This window comes from Mixophyes fleayi, unplaced genomic scaffold (genome assembly GCF_038048845.1).
Source record: "Mixophyes fleayi isolate aMixFle1 unplaced genomic scaffold, aMixFle1.hap1 Scaffold_356, whole genome shotgun sequence".
NCBI classification, from domain to species: Eukaryota; Metazoa; Chordata; class Amphibia; order Anura; family Limnodynastidae; genus Mixophyes; species Mixophyes fleayi.
The window spans coordinates 67,715-90,769 of NW_027447555.1; the positions used below are offsets into that span (position 1 = coordinate 67,715).

The window sequence follows — 23,055 nt, forward strand, 5'->3', positions numbered from 1 at the left end:
ACTAAGTAAAGAGAAGCCTCGCGACCATCTTTGTGTTGGGCAATGATCCTTTAAATGGTGTAATCTTTACAAAATCAGCCGTTGTCTTCGTAACAGTCACTTTTACTGCAGTGTTATTGCTAGTGGCTAAATTTTACGCAGTTTTGAGCAGTTCAACGGTAGTTGCCAATAAGCAGAATGGCCGCCAGGCTGTGGGGAATAGGAAGTGACGAATGTCTAGCATTGTGTTGGTCTACAGCATGGACAGTGAGGACTGGATGGTGGAGTCTATTAGGCTGTGAGTTATGGAAAGTGTCTGTTTAATGCCTGCGGGGTAGGAGAAATATTACATGATAACAAGGGGAATGGTCCCAGAACTTACACTTTATTGTACTACAACTCCCAGCTGGCTGTACAGTCATGTAGTGAGCAGAGTCCTGAGCCAGGAGGACATAGAGCCTCATACCTCAGCCTGTGATTGAGAGGCCGGTACAGTGCACATAATGCTGCCTCCACTGTGTGTAGGTGTTTGGTACATACCCAGATAATGGTTACAGGACCTTATGATGGTCCTATGTGTTCTATTCCATTCACAGAAGTCTGCACAGATAACCCTCAGAATGCATCATATGTGTACCCACTCATTTACTTTTCACCTCACAATTTGGTCCTGCACCCCGGCAGTCACAGAGCTCAATACCCAGAAGCGCTGGCCAATCTCATAGATGTGTGTAACCAGATCTGAACTATAATAACTATATAATCCATGGTTTGGATCAGACTGTGCCCCACTGGTGCAGTTGGAGCAATAGCCATCATTTTACCATTAGTCCCATTGCACCTCTGGTGACTGCTCACGCCATAAATTCTACCCCATTTCCTATTTATCTGGATGCACCAGGAGTCTGAATTATTGGAAAATAAAGTTTGTGAGTTAAAGGTGTAATGTCCTAGGAAAATCGCATGGGAGCGCAACATAATGGAACAGTGTACATTACACCAATTTGAGATGATGTGGTTGTTTGTGCCATCTACAGAGGTTCACATGAGAACTATAACAGGTTTTTGTATTGATATTTCAATAGGGATCATTGATTTTATTAGTGGATGCAAAGAAAAGCACCACAAGCAAAACATCCTGTGGGAATAGTATTTTATAGACTGGAAAATGTCAACTTGCTGAAAATGGAAAGTTTCACAATAAACTGCATAGCTCCCAACATTTATACAGGCAACATATGGACCAAATAGGCCCCCGATCCATGCAAACCACGTCCCCGGTCATACTTTGATCTGCCCAGTCACGCCCACTGTCTGGCAAAGACCACCACTTCCTCTTAAGCACTACCCATTCAGGGTCTGCAATTGGGGCAGTCAGGAGGTATGAAATTGTTTAAGTTGCCCTTGTTTCAAATATGTGAAATTAAGTAGACTTTAAGCCAGTTACATTTCTGCTTTCAGGTATAAGGATCTACATGATTTTGAACTGCAGAATCCAACCAGAGTTATTGAGTGGATTGGTGAAAAAAGTATGTGATTTCTCCTTCTTTTCTGCTGTACGTACATCTAGGTATTGCTAAATGTACATTAGTATGTTAAATGTACCTGTTGAGTATTATTTTATTTGGTGCCACTGACTGTATTCTGTGTCTGATTCAAGCTGCCCCTAATCCTCCCGTTTTCACTGATTTTAAGTGTATCAAACGCAAAATCACTGTGCATGCCCAGAAGCGGCAGATACAGCGTGAATGCAGCCTGCTCCTTGCGCTGCTGAGTAAGGGACAACTTACTACAGGCTACTACATCAGGGAGTGACCTGGGCGGGGAAGGGACGTGTTGCCTTAGCTATTTCATAGTAGGGGAACGTCAAACCTGAGCACACACAGCCATGGCCGTATGCAGCTCTACGGTCAGCAGAGTAATCTGATTTTCTGCACCAGCTCTGGGGCTAGTCTGACTTCAGCCTGTGGGTCCAACAGCATTACAGCCGTCCGACCTGCCAGCTCTATACTGTGGTAAAATTTTTTTTAAATGATATTAACCCTTGTTCTGCCAGTCTAGTGCTAGTAATTGCACAATCGGGGAGGGTGGGGGGTGCACGGGGACCCATTGATTTATTGAAAACCAGCACTAGGCAAGCCATCCTGTGCTTGGTGGCACTATTGCAGGGGGTTCCTCTGCCATAATGACAAATCAGCCCTGGCTATTTGGTATGGGTTCATGGTTAAATGTGCGGATCCCCCCTCACGTGACATCCAGCCCCGTGTCGAAAGCACTAGGGCTCTTCCCACACCCCTGGATGATGGGTGTGGGGTAAGAAAGTGTGGGAGAAATAGTGTAGAACACCATTTTACTTTGTGGAAGTACAAGTCCCATCCAGTAAGGGCTGCCATTAGTAGAACCACAAGCACCAGCATACCCATGGCAGCCAGGGCATGCTGACACTTGGAGAACCACAAGTGCCAGCATGCCCTGACACCCAGAGCCCGCTGAGCCATGTAGTACCACAAAGTAAAATTTAAATAAAACGCACCCCTCTTTGAAACCACATTGGTTTAATAAAAATATAAAACCCTAAACTAAAGTGTAAATAAATTAGACACCTCGTTTTTTTTATTACGAAAAAAACCCAAAATATATTCCAAAGGTAGTTAAAAAAAAATGTTCTTCTATCTTGAAGCCCAAATAATCCTCAGGATCCTGCTGGACAAAATAAAAACCCCATAAACAGTGCGATGTTAACTGTGACCCTCTATAGGGGATCAGACTGTGCAGAATGAAATATTAACAGACGCGTGGTCTATTTATATTTAACATGAAGACCCTAGCACCAGACAGCCTCAACATTGATTTTGAATTGGAGCATTTCCACTAACACATTTTCCTGAAATACACCAATAAGGCCATTTGTTCTATAAAGACACAGTATACCCTCCGTTTTTCACCCACTTTTCAATCCACCATATCTATACAGCACACCATGCTGTCATTTATTTTCATTCTATTCCTGTGTACTTTTATCTGCCAGTCTCCCGTTACTCTTGTCATTTTACGTTTACTTTTATATTATATGGGTACCTATAGGCCCACCCTTATTGGCTACCTAGGCTGTCCATCATCAAATATATATGTATATGGATAGGACTCCTCAAGCTTTACTTCCAAATATGAAGACCTACAGCGTGATTGGCTGTTTGAGACTGTTTACTACAGCTGGAACCAATAGGAGACTTGGAGTGGCTCTACCAATGATAGAGGAGTACCGTAAAAAATTACCATGGTCATAAACCCAGTTATCCCTGAGGAAGCCTATTGGTGAAACGCGTCGGTTAACACCTATTACCTTTTCATGTACTGTGCAGCACCGTTTACTTCATCTGCTGCTCAGTATTAAGGATTTTTTCACTCACAGCCGCATGCGCAGCTCGGATTTAGTCGCGGACGCGGCTTATCCATTTCCTTGACGACGTACCCGGCAGTCCATTACCATACTGCGGTACATAGCAGAGACATTGGAGAGAGTCTTCATCCTCCCCCGTTTAGGGTAAGTCCTGCTTTATACACTCACGGCCTTATGGACTCACCGAAGTTTCTGTGATATCACCCATCCCTTTACTTACCCAGAGACTAAGCATCTATGGACTAACAATGTTTAGCAATATTTGGATCCATCTCTGTTAACTGATACTACGGGATTTGGTGCCTTTGTCCTGGGACACTTTATTAGTCGGACATTATCTACATTCTCCGCTACCAGAGGTCTGTTATTATTTCTCTACACTGTGGCATTCTGCTCACATCATATTTTCTCGTTTTGCATAGCTGTACAAAGGCATTATTGCATTGATATCCATGCGTTATTACTCGAACTCTCTATATACGCTATACATGCTTGCAATGCAATGTTTATACTTGAGAAGTTCCTCTGATGCCAACTATTGTTTAAATAGCAATCCAATGTCAGTACTCCCCCTCAGCTACTGACACCAACATGCCTCTCAGACAAATAAAGGACTGGTAGTTGCTCAAATCAATTTATAGGCTATAACAGGTGCATGAAAGGGTGGGGTTATCCTAAAAGGAAAAAACAGAGACAAATTCCCCCAGCACACTGCTATAGCCAGCAACAGATCTGCTATTTCTACTGTAGATAAAAATGCAAAAGTCTCAGTTGCACACATTTGCAAATGTATGTTGAAGCCACCCACCACGCCAAGGGGCTTTTGCTAATAGGGTGGTCCTACTCTAAACAATGAGAGTCCCATATATTTGGGCCATACATATGTGTTTTTAAATTGAGAGCTATTAGGATAACCCCACCCTTTCATGCACCTGTTATAGCCTATGAATTGATTTGAGCAACTACCAGCCCTTTATTAGCCAACTATTGTTTATGAGCAATTCAGATGCCTATCTGTTCACATATATGCAACCGGTGTACACCAATACATTCCGCCTATTTATACCTGCACAATGTGTTTCCCTTTATTGTTATCTTGCGCCTATGGGTCATCCATTTATTTCCTATATAAGATAGAATAGGGCTGAAAAGGGGCTGGTAGCAGTCAGCTGAAATGCATGTAAATAGTAAGGGACCACTAAGCAGACCCCATGGAATACAAACATGCTGAACGTGAGCGTGCAGGATACATATACTTGTGTAGACAAGAAAGGTAAATTAACCACAACTTTATTGAATTTATTTTATTTCTAACACATTCCTTGCAGGTATCTGTGTAGCGGGATATAATGGTACCAAGACTAATGAAATTCTCCAGCTGCTCTTCCCACAAAAGTTACACGTAACAGAAAACCAGGTAAAGGAGTAAAAGTTTGTAATGGATAGAAAGGAAACAGCCGCTGTGTCCTATCTCCATCGCCACCTTCACTGCTTCATGTTTGATGCCTTTTTGGCTAGAAATATGACAGCACTGGACAATTACAGGCAAAGTGCTGTACCTTAGTGTCTATTGATTACCAGGTAACTTAGGTTACATTTTTGTTTACTACAAAAACATTTAGAAAAAGGGGAAAAGAATGACTTCAGTTTTGGCAATGTTGATTTTAAGAAAACAAGTAGAAAGTAAGTAGAATAATTTTTCTTTCATCACTAGGGGGCACCTCTTTCCTGTGACTACAATCTGTTTCAGTACTTGCTGATTCTGCAGGAAGGTTCACGTGTTCTATAAGTCTGATAACTGTTATCTGCCACCTGACAGACACTAAATGCTTTAGCTTTCTTGTTTTTTTGGCAAAACTATTGATTTGAACAGAGTTTATTTGAGATGTTGCAATATTGCTGGGTACCTGTAATGTTATAAAATTAAGACTTTAATGTTCTTCTTACTGATGCAGCTCCTCCTTGTCCCCTTCCAGTTTTGTTCTTATATTAAACACACTGTGGTCACATTTATGAAAACTGAAACAGGACAAAAGGTGGTGTCGCTTACAGCACCAAATAGGCGTTAGTTTTATGTTCTGGTGACAGAATGTGATTGATGTCTTTGTTGCAGCCAGCCATGCAGCATGAATGCGCTGCTTAGTACCAGTGGGCTGTGCTCCTATCGCTCCTGGCCTAGATCTCAGCTGGTTTCCTGGTGACCTTCCTGCCCATTAGTGTGTACATCCTGCAATTGTACAGCGGCCAGGAATTCACTTGTACTTTCTTATATCTCTCTCTCCCCCTGCAGGGTTTGTGTCCAGAGAGAGATTTAAAGGTGGAGCATGGTGGATTTTCAGAACAGCCCATTTACAGCCTGATTCATATCCCAGACAGCAGGTACAATGTTTGTTATATTTAATGTACATATGTATTTTGAGAGAAAAAAAGCATAAAAATCCAAAGAGATTAAAAATAACATTCAAATTGCGAATAAAAGCCGATAATACAGCAGGAAATGTAAAAGCCTAAGTGCTGAAATAGTTCAAGCAGGATATGTGCTGTAACCCATCAGATATTAGACTGCTAGGAGCTGGCATCTCATCGTTGCTATTGGTTACAGCACATTATTACTCATGTCTCCTATACACAGCTGAGGAAGCAGTTTTGTGGGCTGGTCATGTAGAAATACGGAAGCTCTAGCAAGTAGGAACTGTCACCATCTGCTTCTGTGTATCTTCCTGTATTCATAGCGTTGTATGCGCTGCAGAAATAAAGGGTAAAAGTAATGTATGTATTGAGGGCCCCATATCGGGGCCCTGACTGTACCTCAGATGTATAACACCTGATGTGAGCACTGGACATATGACATGAATGAGAATAGTCATAATGTTTGGACGCTTCACGTCGGTACCAGAATAATGGAGACATTGTCATAGACTGTTGTCCTCTGAGAGCAGCTTTCGGATCCCTCGCAGTAGATTCTTCCAATGTCTGGTACTGGAGGGAGGTGACGCCATCCTTTATAATGACCCTTAGGATCACACCACCATTAACCTTGGTTCCAATCTGGTATAGTCAATATATGTAACAGAGCATCCCCGATGATGTCTCTGAAATGCGTTGAGTATGACGCTGACTGCATGCTTCACGGTATTGACGCGTTTCACTAGACTCTCTTGACATTGGAATTTGCCACCAGCAAACACAGTGTTGCTGTCCCTTACTTTATTCATCACCTGCAAGTGGAGCAATGACCGCTGGGATCCAAATGTCTGCAGACGGAGATGAGGACAAATCTGCAGATGGAGCGCGTTATATCATGCTACAACTGGCTCCAATTACCTGGGGCAGTCAGACTGCTATTTTAAAATTATTGACCGGAGCCGGTAAATGGACTACTGTTTTGGCTACCACCTAACATAATTTGGCTATCCATTGGTTTAATTATGGATTCTGCTTTGTATATGGACATTTATTACTGTTTTGTCATCATTCAGTGTCTGATACTGTATTATTATTAGTATGCTTTATGTATATAACACCAATATACACAGTGTTATACAATTAGACCCACTCACTTACTAGGGACAATTTAATCACAAGCCAATTAATTTGTGTGTTTGAACTTTGGAATAACTGAAGGACCCTAACCCACATTAACACGAGGAGGACATACAAACTCCATGCAGTCATCTTAATTCTAATGCTTGCAACATTTAAGTTGTTTGTTCTACTTTTAATAATACACTATTTTTTTCTTTATTTTTGAATATCTGATAATAAAGTTGTTACTATTTTTTTCTTACTGCGATTTATTAATGCTCACAAAGCAAACGTATTATGCAGTTTTTTTAAACACTCATAATTCAGTAATGTGCAGATCTGAAGAATCTCTTGTTGAATACGAAAAAATAAAATTATCGTCACGTTAATAATTTAGTCATTAATGATGAAATTGTTTAAAAACAACAAAAGTTTCCATTTTTAATGAAATTCACTTGTCAGGCTGTTAATGTCGACTGTAAATATAATGCATTTCTGCAGTTACTCCTGATTGCAAACGCATGTACTAGCTGTATACAGCCGTCATCACTAGTAATCGTCACTTAGACCTGACATATAGCTGGAGCAAGTAACACAACAGAAAAACCTGTACCTTATAGATCCTCTAAGCTTGCGCTCAGGCTTGGCACTCTGTGACAGGATGGACCTCCTATACCACCCTGTCTGTTATGTTGCTGCAGACCGGCTGGGCTTGCCTTGCCACTGTCCCATTTTCTTTCTCCCAAATGCGTCCTCTAACCACAGTAGGAGGAGCCTGCTGCCACCACTAGGCTCCTTAGCGGCACCTAGAACCGCGTCCTTCTGGGTAACTCTCGCTGCTAGTGTACCCCCTCACTGGGCACCTGCCTAGTGGTACCCCTGACCTCTCTTTCAGATTAGGGTGCTGTGGATGGTTCCCCTGGTCTATCACTCTGGTCAGAGCTGCAGGTAGCGGTCAGAGCGTTGTTACTGGATGCTGAGTCCAACCTCAGAACTGCCAGATAACGGATTAGATTTGTCTAATCTGTAGGTCACAGTAATTGCAACAGGCAAGTAGGCGTCAAAATAGGTTCCTTAAGCAGTGATGTTTATTAGCTCAGGACAGTTACACACATCAGTTTGTGGTACTAGCGATCTTTCCAGAAGTTACAGATGGTATAATACATTTCAGTGTAAAACAAGGCTCTTTAAATACAATTTGGTACAATAGCTTGGCAGGAGGTAATCCAGCCTCCTGGCCCTTTAATCCAAAATGATTCATGCAGCCTGCACATAAATCAGCTTTGGGGTGTTTAACACTTTTTTACATTGCTACTAGCAGTGCAGTATGTCGGAGGTTTTCTATTGAATGTTTACCATCGGATATAATATTTCTATTATCTTGCTTTGAACGCAATTTAACTTGCAAAATTCACATTCATCTGTGATCACTGCCTTGCCAGCAAGTATGATTATCTCCTCCTGTCTTTCAGGCTCAACAGACGTTTAGTTTTAGTCACTGAGCAATGAAAAGGTCTAATTAACATGAGATTACCTGTCTCTAGACAGTTACAAGCCCCAAACATGACATAATGTCTCAGGATTCCATACATTTTCATACAAAACACATACCAATATAAAAGGATAAGTACATTTGCAATGATATACAGAGGTGCACTGCACACCTAATTAAAACAAATATCTTCAATAAGTTATTTTTACGTGATCCACCCACAATTAATTTATTTATAATTAATCCAGCCACACATGCCCTTACTGTACATTGACTATGTTATACACCCATTCCCCTTACGTTCTGCCCATTAAATGATAAGCTGTCGTAAGTGTCCTTACGCTCAATGATGAATTGTGTTCACTGGTGTATAGTGCACTTCTGGGCGTACTCAGTGCATTTTTACACAAATTATGGCACATTTCAGCATTTACCTTCCTTTCTGAATCACGCTCAGATAATTACTACTTTCATTTTGTTCTTAATGTATATTTTGTTCATGGAGACATCAACATGTGTTCACATTTTACATCATGGAGCCGCATAATATAATGTGGTCAACTGCGCTTTGTGTTTTCCCTTATGTTATTGATATTTGTGTTTTTTTTAGACCTTTTGCTAATTTTACACCAATTTGTTTCGATTGCTTGAGATAAATATAATATGGGGGTTTGACCAAATGTGACGTCCAAGGGTTCCATCATATGGTTTTTTGCTAATAAGGGTGGAAACTGCTGTCTCAGGAGCCACAGTTCCTTGGCTGCGCACTGTGGCGTGGGGTAGCATCCGTTTTGGCTGCGCACAGTGGCGGTGGGTAGTATCTGTCTTGGCTGTAGGCTGCGCACTGTGGCATGGGGTAGCATCCGTTTTGGCTGCGCACTGTGGCGTGGGGTAGCATCCGTCTTGGCTGCGCACTGTGGCGTGGGGTAGCATCCGTCTTGGCTGTGCACTGTGGCGTGGGGTAGCATCCGTTTCGGCTGCGCACTGTGGCATGGGGTAGCATCCGTCTTGGCTGCGCACTGTGGCATGGGGTAGCATCCGTCTTGGCTGCGCACTGTGGCGTGGGGTAGCATCCATTTTGGCTGCGCACAGTGGCGGTGGGTAGCATCTGTCTTGGCTGTGCACTGAAGCGTGGGGTAGCATCCGTCTTGGCTGCGCACTGTGGCGTGGGGTAGCATCCATTTTGGCTGTGCACAGTGGCGGTGGGTAGCATCTGTCTAGGCAGCGCACTGTGGCGTGGGGTAGCATCCGTTTTGGCTGCGCACAGTGGCGGTGGGCAGCATCTGTATTGGCTGCGCACTGTGGCGTGGAGTAGCATCCGTCTAGGCTGCGCACTGTGGCGTGGGGTAGCATCCATCTAGGCTGCGCACTGTGGCATGGGGTAGCATCCGTTTCGGCTGTGCACTGTGGCGTGGGGTAGCATCTGTCTTGGCTGCGCACTGTGGCGTGGGGTAACATCCGTTTTGGCTGTGCACAGTGGCGGTGGGTAGCATCCGTCTTGGCTGTGCACTGGGGCGTGGGGTAGCATCCGTCTAGGCAGCGCACTGTGGTGCGAGGTAGCATCCATCTTGGCTGCGCACTGGGGCGTGGGGTAGCATCCGTCTTGGCTGTGCACTGGGGCGTGGGGTAGCATCTGTCTTGGCTGTGCACTGGGGCGTGGGGTAGCATCTGTCTTGGCTGTGCACTGGGGCGTGGGGTAGCATCCGTCTTGGCTGTGCACTGGGGCGTGGGGTAGCATCTGTCTTGGCTGTGCACTGGGGCGTGGGGTAGCATCTGTCTTGGCTGTGCACTGGGGCGTGGGGTATCATCTGTCTTGGCTGTGCACTGGGGCGTGGGGTAGCATCCGTCTTGGCTGTGCACTGGGGCGTGGGGTAGCATCCGTCTTGGCTGTGCACTGGGGCGTGGGGTAGCATCTGTCTAGGCAGCACACTGTTGCGTGGGGTAGCATCCGTCTAGGCAGCCCACTGTGGTGCGAGGTAGCATCCATCTTGGCTGCGCACTGGGGCGTGGGGTAGCATCCGTCTTGGCTGTGCACTGGGGCGTGGGGTAGCATCTGTCTTGGCTGTGCACTGGGGCGTGGGGTAGCATCTGTCTTGGCTGTGCACTGGGGCGTGGGGTAGCATCCGTCTTGGCTGTGCACTGGGGCGTGGGGTAGCATCTGTCTTGGCTGTGCACTGGGGCGTGGGGTAGCATCTGTCTTGGCTGTGCACTGGGGCGTGGGGTATCATCTGTCTTGGCTGTGCACTGGGGCGTGGGGTAGCATCCGTCTTGGCTGTGCACTGGGGCGTGGGGTAGCATCCGTCTTGGCTGTGCACTGGGGCGTGGGGTAGCATCTGTCTTGGCTGTGCACTGGGGCGCCAGGTAGCATCCAATCCATCTAGGCTGCGCACTGTGGCGCGGGGTAGCATCCGTCTAGGCAGCGTACTGTGGCGCGAGGTAGCATTCGTCTTGGCTGCGCACTGTGGCGTGAGGTAGCATCCATCTATGCTGCGCACTGTGGCGCGGGGTAGCATCCGTCTTGGCTGCGCACTGTGGCGCGAGGTAGCATCCATCTAGGCTGCGCTCTTTTCTTTGTTTTACATTATTATTATTAACCCCAATAACACTAATTTCCAGTCAGTTTTGACCACCTCACAGGTCACAATATTATTTTCATCCACTTTCGTACAAAGACTGCAGCGACCTGGCTGGATGCTAAGCGACAGAAACACACGGCAGTTCATAGCACATCTAGGAAACATTGACACACAGCAGTGGCAGAAAAGTAAAGTGGTGCAAGATGGAAATGTCCTTGGGCCCTCGTGCCTGCTCGTGCTGCATCTTTAATCTCCTTCTCCTCTGTAGACACCTCTCTCTCATCCCTTAAGAACTACCAAACTTATGTAGACACAGGATTGGATATTACAACTGGAGTGGCATTAGATCTGCTTCAGACAGACTGTGACATGGAACATGGGAGCAGCATGGAATCCGTCATGTTGGAATACGCTGCATTGAACAGAGGTTTAAACCAATATATAGATACAGTTAAGGAGACCGTACTTAAGTTAAAACGTGACCCACCAGATGAGATCCCGGATGTAAGAGAGCTTGTACACGAGAGATACACTGCGCTTCAGAAGAATAATACACAGGAGACCCTGAGGATGATAAATATGTCCAGTTTAAAGAACAGCTAAGAGACCTGAGAACACAAATGGGTCACCAGCCCCTGTAGATTAAGCTTTGGAAGATAGAGATGAGGAGATCGCCGTCACCCAGAGCACTTATAACACAGCTGGAGATGGTGAAAAGAGTGAAAAACAACGAATGTGGTCACACGTACGAGAGAGAAGCAATTGAAAGTCTGATTGAAAACTAACTTTGGAAGGATAAATCCGCCAGGTGTCCAATAAATTGTCTGTGATCACTCTGACATGAGTATATCGGATCTTGTTCCAGATAATGCCCTAAAAAGAGCCATTGAAATTCACAGCAAAAAGCAAGGTCATCACTGAGCTTCGAATCGACCCCAGTTCCCAAAAAATGAAAATATAGCTCGGTACCTTTGACGTAAAGTGCAGATTAAAAACACTTTGTGCAGCACTGATGAAACAGTAACAAAGTGGAAGGTTTGAGACTTATACACGTCTATTTAGACATCCATGTTACAATACTTCTGCAAGCAACATTGTTTTTCATTAATAAAAACTTTTGTTTATAGCGTTCAAAAAAAAAATAATAATTATCCTCCACCATTCTTTGTATGTTGATAGTAGGATCAGGTGGAGTTACAGCAGAGGTGTCACTAATTTTGGTTAATTCTTTTAGAGTAGACCAGACAAGATGTCAAAATGTTGTGCTGAGTCATCTGCATCATCAGTGGGTACCTTTTAAGTTTTGCAAAGCACACAACAGTATATAGCGCATGTAGGTAACACTGGCACACAGCGGTAGCTGAAAGGAAAAATGGTGCAAGATGGAATTGTCCTCGGGCCCTAATTGATCATAGGATCAAGTGGAGCTACGGCAGAGGTGTCAGGGTTATTGGTCAATTCTTTTAGACCAGACCAGATGTCAAAGATTCATCTGCATCCTCTCTAGGTCTCTTGGGAGAACTACGTTTTTTCCTAGCAGAAGTTGAGAGAGAAACTGAAGGAGGAGGTGCCGTCCGCTCACGTAACACTTGGGGGTAAATGTATCAAGCTGAGAGTTTTTCGGCGAGTTTGGAGATGTTGCCTATAGCAACCAATCAGATTTTAGGTGTCATTTTGTAGAATGTACTAAATAAATGATAGTTAGAATCTGATTGGTTTTTCAAACCCGCCGGAAAACTCTCAGCTTGATACATTTACCCCTTGAGCTGTCATCTTGCTCAGCAGGAGCTCATTGCATCTCTTGAGATACGGGTCATTGGAAAACAAAGAGAAGACATAGCTCTTAAACCTACGATTAAGCACAGTCGCCAAAATGTAGGGATCCGATTTCAGGATTTTGATAACTCTTGGATTCTGGTGAAGCAAATAAAGTACTTGATCTACAAGTCCGACATACTTAGCGTAATTGCTTTGTTTCAGCTCCTCATTAAGTTTCTCAAGCTGCTTTTCTGAAAGTCTAATTAAGGGAATCACTTTGCTCAAGCTCGCAGTGTCTGAACTCACTTCACAGGGGACTACTTTGAATGGTTTCAGCACCTTGCACAACACGGAAAGTATTCTCCACTACGATTGAGTAAAATACATTCCCCCTCCTTTCCCAATGTCATGGCTTCTGGAGTAAGCGTGGAGGGCTTTCACTGTTTCTCCATCCTTACCACCTCTTGCTTTAGTTGGTGACAGGGTAAATAAAATTGTTCTAGTAGCTGCTGCAATGTCCTACATGCTGTTGCCGAATGCCGGAAAAGTCCAGATGTTTTACGGGCCACAGACAGCATCTTCTGTATGTCTCTGTCATTTTTCAAAACGTTTTGCACCACCAATTTTATTCTGTGAGTAAAACAGGGAATGTGATGGATTTCACCCAGCTGTAATGCTCTCACAATATTGGTGGCGTTACCAGAAATGACATCCTCCGTAGAGTCCAAGCGAGATAAGCCATGTTGCAATGACATCCCTTAGTTTGTGTAACAGATTGTCAGCTGTATGCCTCCTACTGAAGCTGGTGATACACAGATTAGCTGCCTTTGAAAAATTTGACGTAGTTGGGTACATGCTGCTGCTGTTCCTGCTGCTGAAGATGAATCATCAACCCAGTGGGCTGTCAGTCATATAATCTTTAGTTTGCCCAGTTCCACTTGTCCACATATCTGTGGTTGAGTGTGGGTAGAATGGCATTTTGTAGCCCAATAATTAAATTTTTACGCACCTTCTGGTAGAGGTGAGGAATAGCTTTTCTAGTGAAATGTGGTCGTGATGGAATTTGGTAATGGGACACAAGACCTCAAGTAACTGTCTAAAACCAGCTGCATTAGCAGTGGATATTGGACGCAGATCTAATACTAGCATAGTCGCCATGGCGTCTATGATCCGGTTTGCGACTGGGTGACAGCTTTTGTACTTGCTTCCTCTTGCAAAGGATTATTTAACAGTCAATTGTTGTAAACTACTAGTAGTCTTCTTCTTGGTCTGCTTCTGGGATGAAGATCCACCCCCAGCAGCAGCAGGACTAACGCTCAAGAATTCTTCGAGGAATCCTGGATAGGGGAGGAGTCACCTAGCCTTAGCAACTTGGTTACAGGACTCCGATCGCTGCTGAGGATATTGGTGCCGGGATCTAGCTGAGAGAAGGGACCGAGCTGATGATGGACTGCTTGTTGTTATTTTAGAATAAGTTTCAGATTTTCCCAACAGCTTGCCATGAACTTGCTTCAAATGAAGTAACATAGATGAGGTTCCTACATGGTTAAGGTGCCTACCTCTACTGACTGTGGCTTTCCAAACGCTACAAATGGCTAGACTAATGTTGTCAGGATTTGGGTAAAAATAATTCCGCACATAAAAGGTGGGTTTTCTGGTTTTATGCCCAGTCTTGACAGTGTCCTTCTTCTTATCACGTGCAAGAACTGCTTTCACTGGTGCAGGACTTATACAAATAACATCATCCTCATCAACATCCTCATTAGCGCCCTCATCAGCTACACAAATATCCCCCTCATGCTTTTGCATTTCCAAAGTGGCATCCTCAATTTGTGTATCACCCGCTACACTTGGGCTGCTCATCCAAACATCTGCAGAAATGCTGAAAGGAGGCTTCTTTTTGGAATTTGTGTCATCTCTGAATCTGAACATAGTTTCTTCTAATACCTTACTGTTTTCCTCCAGCTCGGCTTTTACACGTAAAAGTATTTGGGCACCACTTTTTGAGTCAGAATGACAAGGTCTTGCATAGTCATGACTGACCTTACAAGAAGATGCCTCTTTGGCAGTTGCAGAACTAGCAGTCATAGAGAAAGGCAAATGCCTGATTCTTTCCTTGTCACTGCGTAGTATGGCATGTTGGCAATTTTATTTTTTTCAGCAGTTAACTTTGCCTTGATTACAGATGTTTTTTTTCTTTACCAACGTAAAAGGTGTTTTTTTTACATTTTTGTTTCCCTGAATTAAAAACACTATGTACTTTAACATAGGCTTTAGCAGATGACGTAGATGGATTACTATCATCATGACTGATGCAAGCAGCTGCTTGGTGCTCCTGGTCTTCTGTGGACTGATGTGAATCCATTTTGATGACACAGTACAATGGGCCATACATACATATATACATGTGTTTTTAAATTTGGAGCTAACTTACCTAGAGTTACCCAAACTCCTCCAAATGGCAATACAGCAACAGTATTTCCCATCAGCTACTGACGCTAAAAATACCTCTCAAGCAAACAAAATAGAAGTGGTCTACAATCAATTTATAGGTTTGAATTTGAAAGGGTGGGGTTATCCAGAAAGGAACAAATACAGACAAAAATTCCCCAGCACACTGCTATAACCAGCAAAGGAGCTGTAAATTCTATTTGTACATAGAAATGCAGAATTCACACACATTTGCAAATGTATGTTAAGCCATCCGACGTCTCAAGGCACTTCTGCTAATAGGGTGGTCCTAACTCTTTACAGTGAGAGACCCTATTTTTGGGCCCTAAATATGTGGTTTTAAATTGGGATAACGTCTGTCTAGGCTGCGCTCAGTGGCCTGGGGTAACATCTGTCTAGGCTGCACTCGGTGGCCTGGGGCAACATCTGTCTAGGCTGCACTCGGTGGCCTGGGGCAACATCTGTCTAGGCTGCTCTCGGTGGCCTGGGGTAACATCTGTCTAGGCTGCGCTCGGTGGCCTGGGGTAACATCTGTCTAGGCTGCGCTCGGTGGCCTGGGGTAACATCTGTCTAGGCTGCGCTCGGTGGCCTGGGGTAACATCTGTCTAGGCTGCGCTCGGTGGCCTGGGATAGCATCTGTCTATTATTATTATTATTATTATCGTTTATTTGTAGGGCGCCACAAGGTTTCCGCAGCTCCGCACACAGTACAAACAGTATATTATACAGGGTAGAACAGTACAGAACAATAAGTTAAATAAAGTACTTCAGAAACTCCGGGCGGGCAGATACAGTAGAGACGGAGCAGAAGAACAGGTATGGAGACTGGAGGGAAAAGGGCCCTGCTCATTCGAGCTTACATTCTAAGGGAGGGTAAACAAAGTCAGGCACAAAAGGGAGCCAGTTAATCAAAGGGGAGAGAGAAGAGGGGTCAGGGGAGGATGAGCAGAAGAGATGAAAGGTTAAGTGGATGGTTAGTAGGCCTTAAGGAACAGGTGAGTTTTGAGTGCCCATTTGTAGGAGTACAGATTGGGAGAGAGACGGATGGAGCGAGGTAGGTCATTCCAGTGAAGGGGGGCAGCACGGGAGAAGTCTTGGATTCGAGAGTGGGAAGAGGTGATCAGTGTGGAGGAGAGGCGGCGATCATTAGCCGAGCGCAGGGAGCGGGCAAGAGTGTGAATGGAGAGGAGGTTAGAGATATAAGGGGCAGTAGAGTGGGAGAGAGCCTTGTAAGTGGTGGTAGGGAGTTTAAAAAGGATTCTATAGCGGAAGGGTGGCAATGTAAGACGAGACAGAGAGGAGAGGCGGAGGAGGAGCGGCGTGAGAGGAAGATGAGTCTTGCAGCCGCACTGAGTATAGAGCGGAGGGGGGCAAGGTGGGAGTGGGGGAGGTCAGTAAGGAGAAGGTTGCAGTAATCGAGACGGGAGATGAGAGCATGGTGGCATCTTGAGAGAGGAAGGGACGGATGCGGGTAATGTTACGGAGTTGGAAGCGACAGGCTTGGGCAAGGGATTGAAAGTGGGGAGCGAAAGAGAGAGAGGAGTCAAGAGTGACACCCAGGCAGCGGAGTTGGGTGACAGAGGAGATAGTGGAGTTATTAACAACGATAGAGATGTCGTGGTGGGATGGGAGTCTGGGCGGGGGAAAAACAATGAGTTCAGTTTTTGAGATGTTAATTTTAAGAAAGCGTGAGGACATCCAGGAGGAGATGGCTGAGAGGCAGTCAGTTACACGAGAGAGGAGGGAGGAGGAAAGATCAGTAGAAGAGATGTAGAGTTGAATATCATTAGCATAAAGGTGATACTGAAGACCGAACAAGGAGATGAGAGCACCAAGGAAGGAAGTATAGAGCGAGAAGAGTATAGGGCCCGAGAACAGAGCCCTGAGGGACTCCTAAAGGGAGAGGGGAGGGGGTGGAGGAAGAACCAAAGGTGGATACAGAGAAGGAGCGGTTAGCAAGGTATGAGGTGAACCAGACATGGATAAAACCAGAGATCCCAAGAGAGAGAAGAGTTTGCAGCAGGAGGAGTTGGTCCACGGTGTCGAAGGCCGCGGAGAGGTCGAGGAGGATGAGTATGGAGAAGTGACCTTTGGATTTTCCTGAAAGGAGGTCATTAGTGACTTTAGCCAGGGCAGTTTCGGTGGAGTGGAGAGGGTGGTAGCCAGATTGGAGTGGGTCAAGGAGGGAGTTGTCAGAGAGAGGACTAGTGAGGCGGCTGCAGACAATCCGCTCAAGTAGTTTGGAGGCATAGGGTAGAAGAGAGATAGGGCGGTAGTTCGCAAGAGAGGTGGGGTCAAGATTGGGTTTCTTGAGGATAGGGGAGATAAGAGCGTGCTTGAATGAGGATGGGACTACGCCAGAGGAGAGTGATAGGTTAAAGAGGTGTGCGAGGTTAGAGCAGGCAGTAGGAGAGAGAGAGCGAAGGAGGTGAGAGGGGATGGGATCAAGAGGACAGGTAGAGGGTGGAAAGGAAAGAATAAGAGAACGAACTTCTTCACCTGATGTAGGGGTGAAAGAGCACAACAGCTGGTTAATGGAGGGAGGTGAAGCGATGAGGGTGGTGGGAGAGGGATAGGAGGAGGGGATATTCCGTCTAATGGCTTCAATTTTGGAAGATAAAGGTGGCGAAGGCGGGACAGTGGGGGGGGGGGGAGGAGGGAGTTGAATGTGGCGAAGGGGCGGCGAGGATTGGAGGACTGAGAAGAGATAAGAGACTTAAAGAAGGATTGTTTAGCAAGGAACAGGGCAGAGCAGAAATAGGAGAGGATAAATTTAAAGTGAAGGAAGTCCGCCAGGTAACGAGATTTCCTCCAGAGGCGTTCGGCTGTGCGAGAGCACTTTTGGAGGGAGCGGGTAAGTTTGGAGTGCCAGGGTTGGGGAATAAGGCGACGCTGGCGAATAGAAGAGGCCGGGGCAACAGTATCCAGGGCAGTAGTGAGGGAATGGTTGTAGAGAGAGGACGCTTGATCAGGGCAAGCCAGAGAGGGAAGGGGTGATAGGAGAGTTTCAAGAGAGGAGGAGAAGGAGATGGGGTCGATGGCGTCAATGGCGTCAAGGTTGCGTCTGGTGAGGGTGGCTTTAGGCGAGGAGAGGAGCGGGGGAGGAAGACAGAATGAAGGAGAGGAGATGGTGGTCAGAGAGAGGGAAGGGAGAGTTGGAGAAGTCAGAGAGATTGCAGAGGTGGGAGAAGACAAGGTCGAGGGAGTGACCAAGACAGTGGGTGGGGGAGGAGGTGCACTGAGTGAGGCCCAGGGAGGAGGAAAGGGCGAGAGGTTTGATGGTGGCAGGGTCAGAAGAGTTGTCAATAGGGATATTAAAGTCGCCAAGTATAATAGAAGGCAGGTCGGAGAGAAGATAGTGGGGGAGCCAGGCGGAAAAAGTTGTCAAGGAAAAGAGAGGTAGGGCCAGGGGGACGATAGATAATGGAGACCACGGAAGTGGATGGATGGTGAGAAGAGCCGAATGGAGTGGACTTCAAAGGAGGAGGAGGAGAGGGAAGGTAAAGTGGGAATGACCCGAAAAGTGCAGTTAGTGGATAGACGGAGGCCCACTCCACCTCCTGGATGCTCATCTGGTTTGGTGGAGTGGGTGAAAGAGAGGCCCCATAGAAGAGAGCGGCAGGAGAGGCAGTATCAGAAGAAGTGAGCCAGGTTTCGGTAATGACTGTCTAGGCTGCTCTCAGTGGTCTGGGGTAACATCTGTCTAGGCTGCGCTCAGTGGCCTGGGGTAACGTCTGTCTAGGCTGCGCTCGGTGGTCTGGGGGTAACATCTGTCTAGGCTGCGCTCAGTGGCCTGGGGGTCAACACAGTCCTAGCTGTCTAGGCTGCACTCAGTGAGCCTGGGGTAACGTCTGTCTAGGCTGCGCTCGGTGGTCTGGGGTAACATCTGTCTAGGCTGGCGCTCAAGTGGCCTGGGGGTAACGTCTGTCTAGGCTGCACACAGTGGCCTGGGTGTAGCACATCTGTCTAGGACTGGGTACTCTGTCTAGGACTGGCAGGGTACATGCTGCGACTCAGTGGCCTGGGGTAACGTCTGTCTAGGCTGCGCTCCGGTGGTCTGGAGGTAACAATCTGTCTAGGCTGCGCTCAGTGGCCTGGGGTAACATCTGTCTGCTGTCTAGGCTGCTCTCGGCTGGCCTGGGGTAACGTCTGTCTAGGCTGCTCTCGGTGGTCTGGGGTAACATCTGTCTAGGCTGCACTTGGTGGCCTGGGGTAACGTCTGTCTAGGCTGCTCTCGGTGGCCTGGGGGTAACGTCTGTCTAGGCTGCGCTCGGGTGGTCCTGGGGTAACATCTGTCTAGGCTGCTCTCCGGTGGTCTGGGGTAACATCTGTCTAGGCTGCACTTGGTGGCCTAGGGGTAACGTCTGTCTAGGCTGCTCTCGGTGGTCTGGGGTAACATCTGTCTAGGGCTGCTCTCGGTGGCCTGGGGGTAACGTCTGTCTAGGCTGCTCTCGGTGTGGTCTGGGGTAACATCTGTCTAGGCTGCACTTGGTGGCCTGGCGGTAACGTCTGTCTAGGCTGCATTCAGTGGCCCCTGGGGTAACATCTGTCTAGGCTGCGCTCGGGTGGCCTGGGGGTAACGTCTGTCTAGGCTGCACTCAGTGGTAATAACTCGGGTAATAACTGACTTGGCTCAGTATTTAGGTGACCTGCTCTCTTAATACAGAACTTTGCTTTATTGCGGATTTCATAAATCTGCATTACTTGAATTTCAATTAATTGCTGTGGCTATTGCCATCTATGTCTCCTAAATATGACAGAGATGTGAATATTAGTGGTGAATTGGGCCCCACTAAGAGGTATTCGACATCTTGTTTTTTCATTCCTCAGACTGTCATAAGGACAGTATATAACATGTTTGAGTTACAGTATTGTAAGTCTATCTAATAATCTGTCCAGGAACTTGGGAAGCATTCTCTAATCACAGCCCTTCCTGTTATTTCCCTTCTCATTCTGCTGTCAGAGGTTCAGTCGGTCACAAAACCTCAGTAAAACAACGTTCTGTTATAGTAGAGCTTCTCTAGACCTACATTTTATCCTGTTGTTCAGTCCATTGGCTGCTGTGTTGCTTACAGAATGCAAACAGAGGGCCTGCAGCCGGGCAATAAGCGCAAGAAAGTCACAAATTTGCAGCCTAATGTGATTATTTTGAGTTTGCACATATTTTTAAGAGCACAGCCTAGATGGATGTTACTCCACGCCACGTCGCAGTTGAAACTGATGTTACCCATGCCACAGTGCGCAGCCTATACAGATGTTACCCCATGCCACAGTGCGCAGCCTATACAGATGTTACCCCATGCCAGCAGTGCGCAGCCTATACAGATGTTACCCCATGCCACAGTGCGCAGCCTATACAGATGTTACCCCCACGCCACAGAGTGCAGCTGAGACGGGTGTTTACCCCACGCCACAGAGTGCAGCTGAGACGGGTGTTACCCCCACGCCACAGAGTGCAGCTGAGACGGGTGTTACCCCACGCCACAGAGTGCAGCTGAGACGGATGTTACCCCACGCCACAGAGTGCAGCTGAGACGGATGTTACCCCACACCGCCGAGGCAGATGTTGCCCCATGCCGCCGGAGCGCATCCCAAGAATGTGTGGATGAAGGAGGACACTTGGAGGCTCCTAAGAAGCGGTTTCCACCTTTATTAACATAGTACCATATGATGGAACCCTTGGAGGAATGACCTCACATATGGTCAAACCCCCAATTTTATATTTATCTCAAGAGATCGGAACAAATTGGTGTAAAATGAGGAAAAGGTCTGAAAACCCCCAAGTGTCATAAGTGAAACCACACAGTGCAAATTGCAGTTGACTATTATGCGGATCCATCACATTACTCTGCCCCAAACTATAGATAGATGATAAATGTCCTGTGTGCCTATTAGACCTGTCATATGTGATCTCATCACTTCGTTGTCTTCAGGCTCAATTGTAAAGTGTTCAGCTTTACTCGTTGTACCTATTTGAACGAACATCTAGAAATGTATTTTCTTATCAGCACTTGTGGTCCAAATGATCTCTCTTGTTGTGTTTCAGCCTCCTTCTAATGAGTGGTCCGGCTGCAGGGTCTGGTGCAGATTAGGCAGATAGGAGCAGAACACAAAGGTGAGAGTTGCTACTTTGAAGCTCTGGACAACCCCCAAATCCACATAACCTAACCCCTGGATAGCAAATGTGGTCTCATCCCTGTTACATGAAGCTGAATGCTATGGATAGTTTGTAGGATCATCACTTTGTCTGCAGCAAGGCGGCTGCATAGCGTTCTGCCACAGGGAACCTCTGTTTATTATATAATTGTACAAATGCACCTTTTTATCACCTGCATATTGTTTCTCTTGCTGTAGATGTCATTAAACGCACAAGTTATATTCAGTCGGACGCCAGCAACGAAACATGGACAAAAATTGCCACAACGGCCACAGCATCTCCGTGTGTAGTCCATGGATCTCAGACCAACAATGTCCACTTAACAGAGATCGAGTCCTCAAAGCGGATTTACACATTGGGTAGGTAGAGCTGGTCTAACCATATATGCCACAAATGTAATTAGGAATTAATTTGAGTCCATTACCTAAACATAGTGTAGGCAGCGATTGTGTGGGCTGGACCAATATTCATGATAATACACCCTATTAATTCACTAGGAACCAGTGACATCACTGAGAGTGCAGCCTATCCAGTCACTAGGAGCCAGTGACATCACTGAGAGTGCAGCCTATCCAGTCACTAGGAGCCAGTGACATCACTGAGAGTGCAGCCTATTAATTCACTAGGAACCAGTGACATCACTGAGAGTGCAGCCTATCCAGTCACTAGGAACCAGTGACATCACTGAGACTGCAGCCTATCCAGTCGCTAGGAACCAGTGACATCACTGAGAGTGCAGCCTATCCAGTCACTAGGAACCAGTGACATCACTGAGAGTGCAGCCTATCCAGTCACTAGGAACCCAGTGTCATCACTGAGAGTGCAGCCTATCCAGTCGCTAGGAGCCAGTGACATCACTGAGAGTGCAGCCTATCCAGTCACTAGGAACCAGTGACATCACTGAGAGTGCAGCCTATCCAGTCGCTAGGAACCAGTGACATCACTGAGAGTGCAGCCTATCCAGTCGCTAGGAACCAGTGACATCACTGAGAGTGCAGCCTATCCAGTCCCTAGGAACCAGTGTCATCACTGAGAGTGCAGCCTATCCAGTCGCTAGGAACCCAGTGACATCACTGAGAGTGCAGCCTATCCAGTCGCTAGGAACCAGTGACATCACTGAGAATGCAGCCTATCCAGTCACTAGGAACCAGTGACATCACTGAGAGTGCAGCCTATCCACTCACTAGGGACCAGTGACATCACTGAGAGTGCAGCCTATTAATTCACTAGGGACCAGTGACATCACTGAGAGTGCAGCTTACCCACTCACTAGGGACCAGTGACATCACTGAGAGTGCAGCCTATCCAGTCACTAGGAACCAGTGACATCACTGAGAGTGCAGCCTATCCAGTCGCTAGGAGCCAGTGACATCACTGAGAGTGCAGGCTATCCAGTCGCTAGGAACCAGTGACATCACTGAGAATGCGGCCTATCCAGGAACCAGTGACATCACAGAATCGCAGTCAGAGCTGGGTATGAATTTGGATGAAGCTGGTAGGCGCAGGTGAAAGCTTGTCAGGCTACCTTTTGCTCATCATTGTGTGATAGGCCTGCTTAGCAATAGTTTGGTGAAATCAATTAAGCTTCTACATGATGAGTTGGTTAGATTTAGAATCTGCTTATTGTTCTTTAGGAAAACTTGCGTGGATTGCTTAAGGTTAAAAGCATCTTATGTAAAACGTGATTTCCAGCTGAATAACACTCACATATTACATA

General features: G+C 46.2%; 1 protein-coding gene across 1 annotated transcript; it reads left to right on the forward strand.

Annotated features, from left to right (window-relative positions):
• Positions 1 to 161: 161 nt before the first annotated feature.
• Positions 162 to 21,697, forward strand: LOC142132161 (integrator complex assembly factor WDR73-like; the record flags this gene model as incomplete). The annotated part of the gene is given in 7 exon segments (XM_075194422.1): positions 162 to 277; positions 1,441 to 1,508; positions 4,708 to 4,796; positions 5,670 to 5,758; positions 21,228 to 21,261; positions 21,263 to 21,296; positions 21,536 to 21,697. Coding segments are annotated over 7 exon segments (541 nt in total), but the record flags the coding sequence as incomplete, so codon positions are not given.
• Positions 21,698 to 23,055: the final 1,358 nt, after the last annotated feature.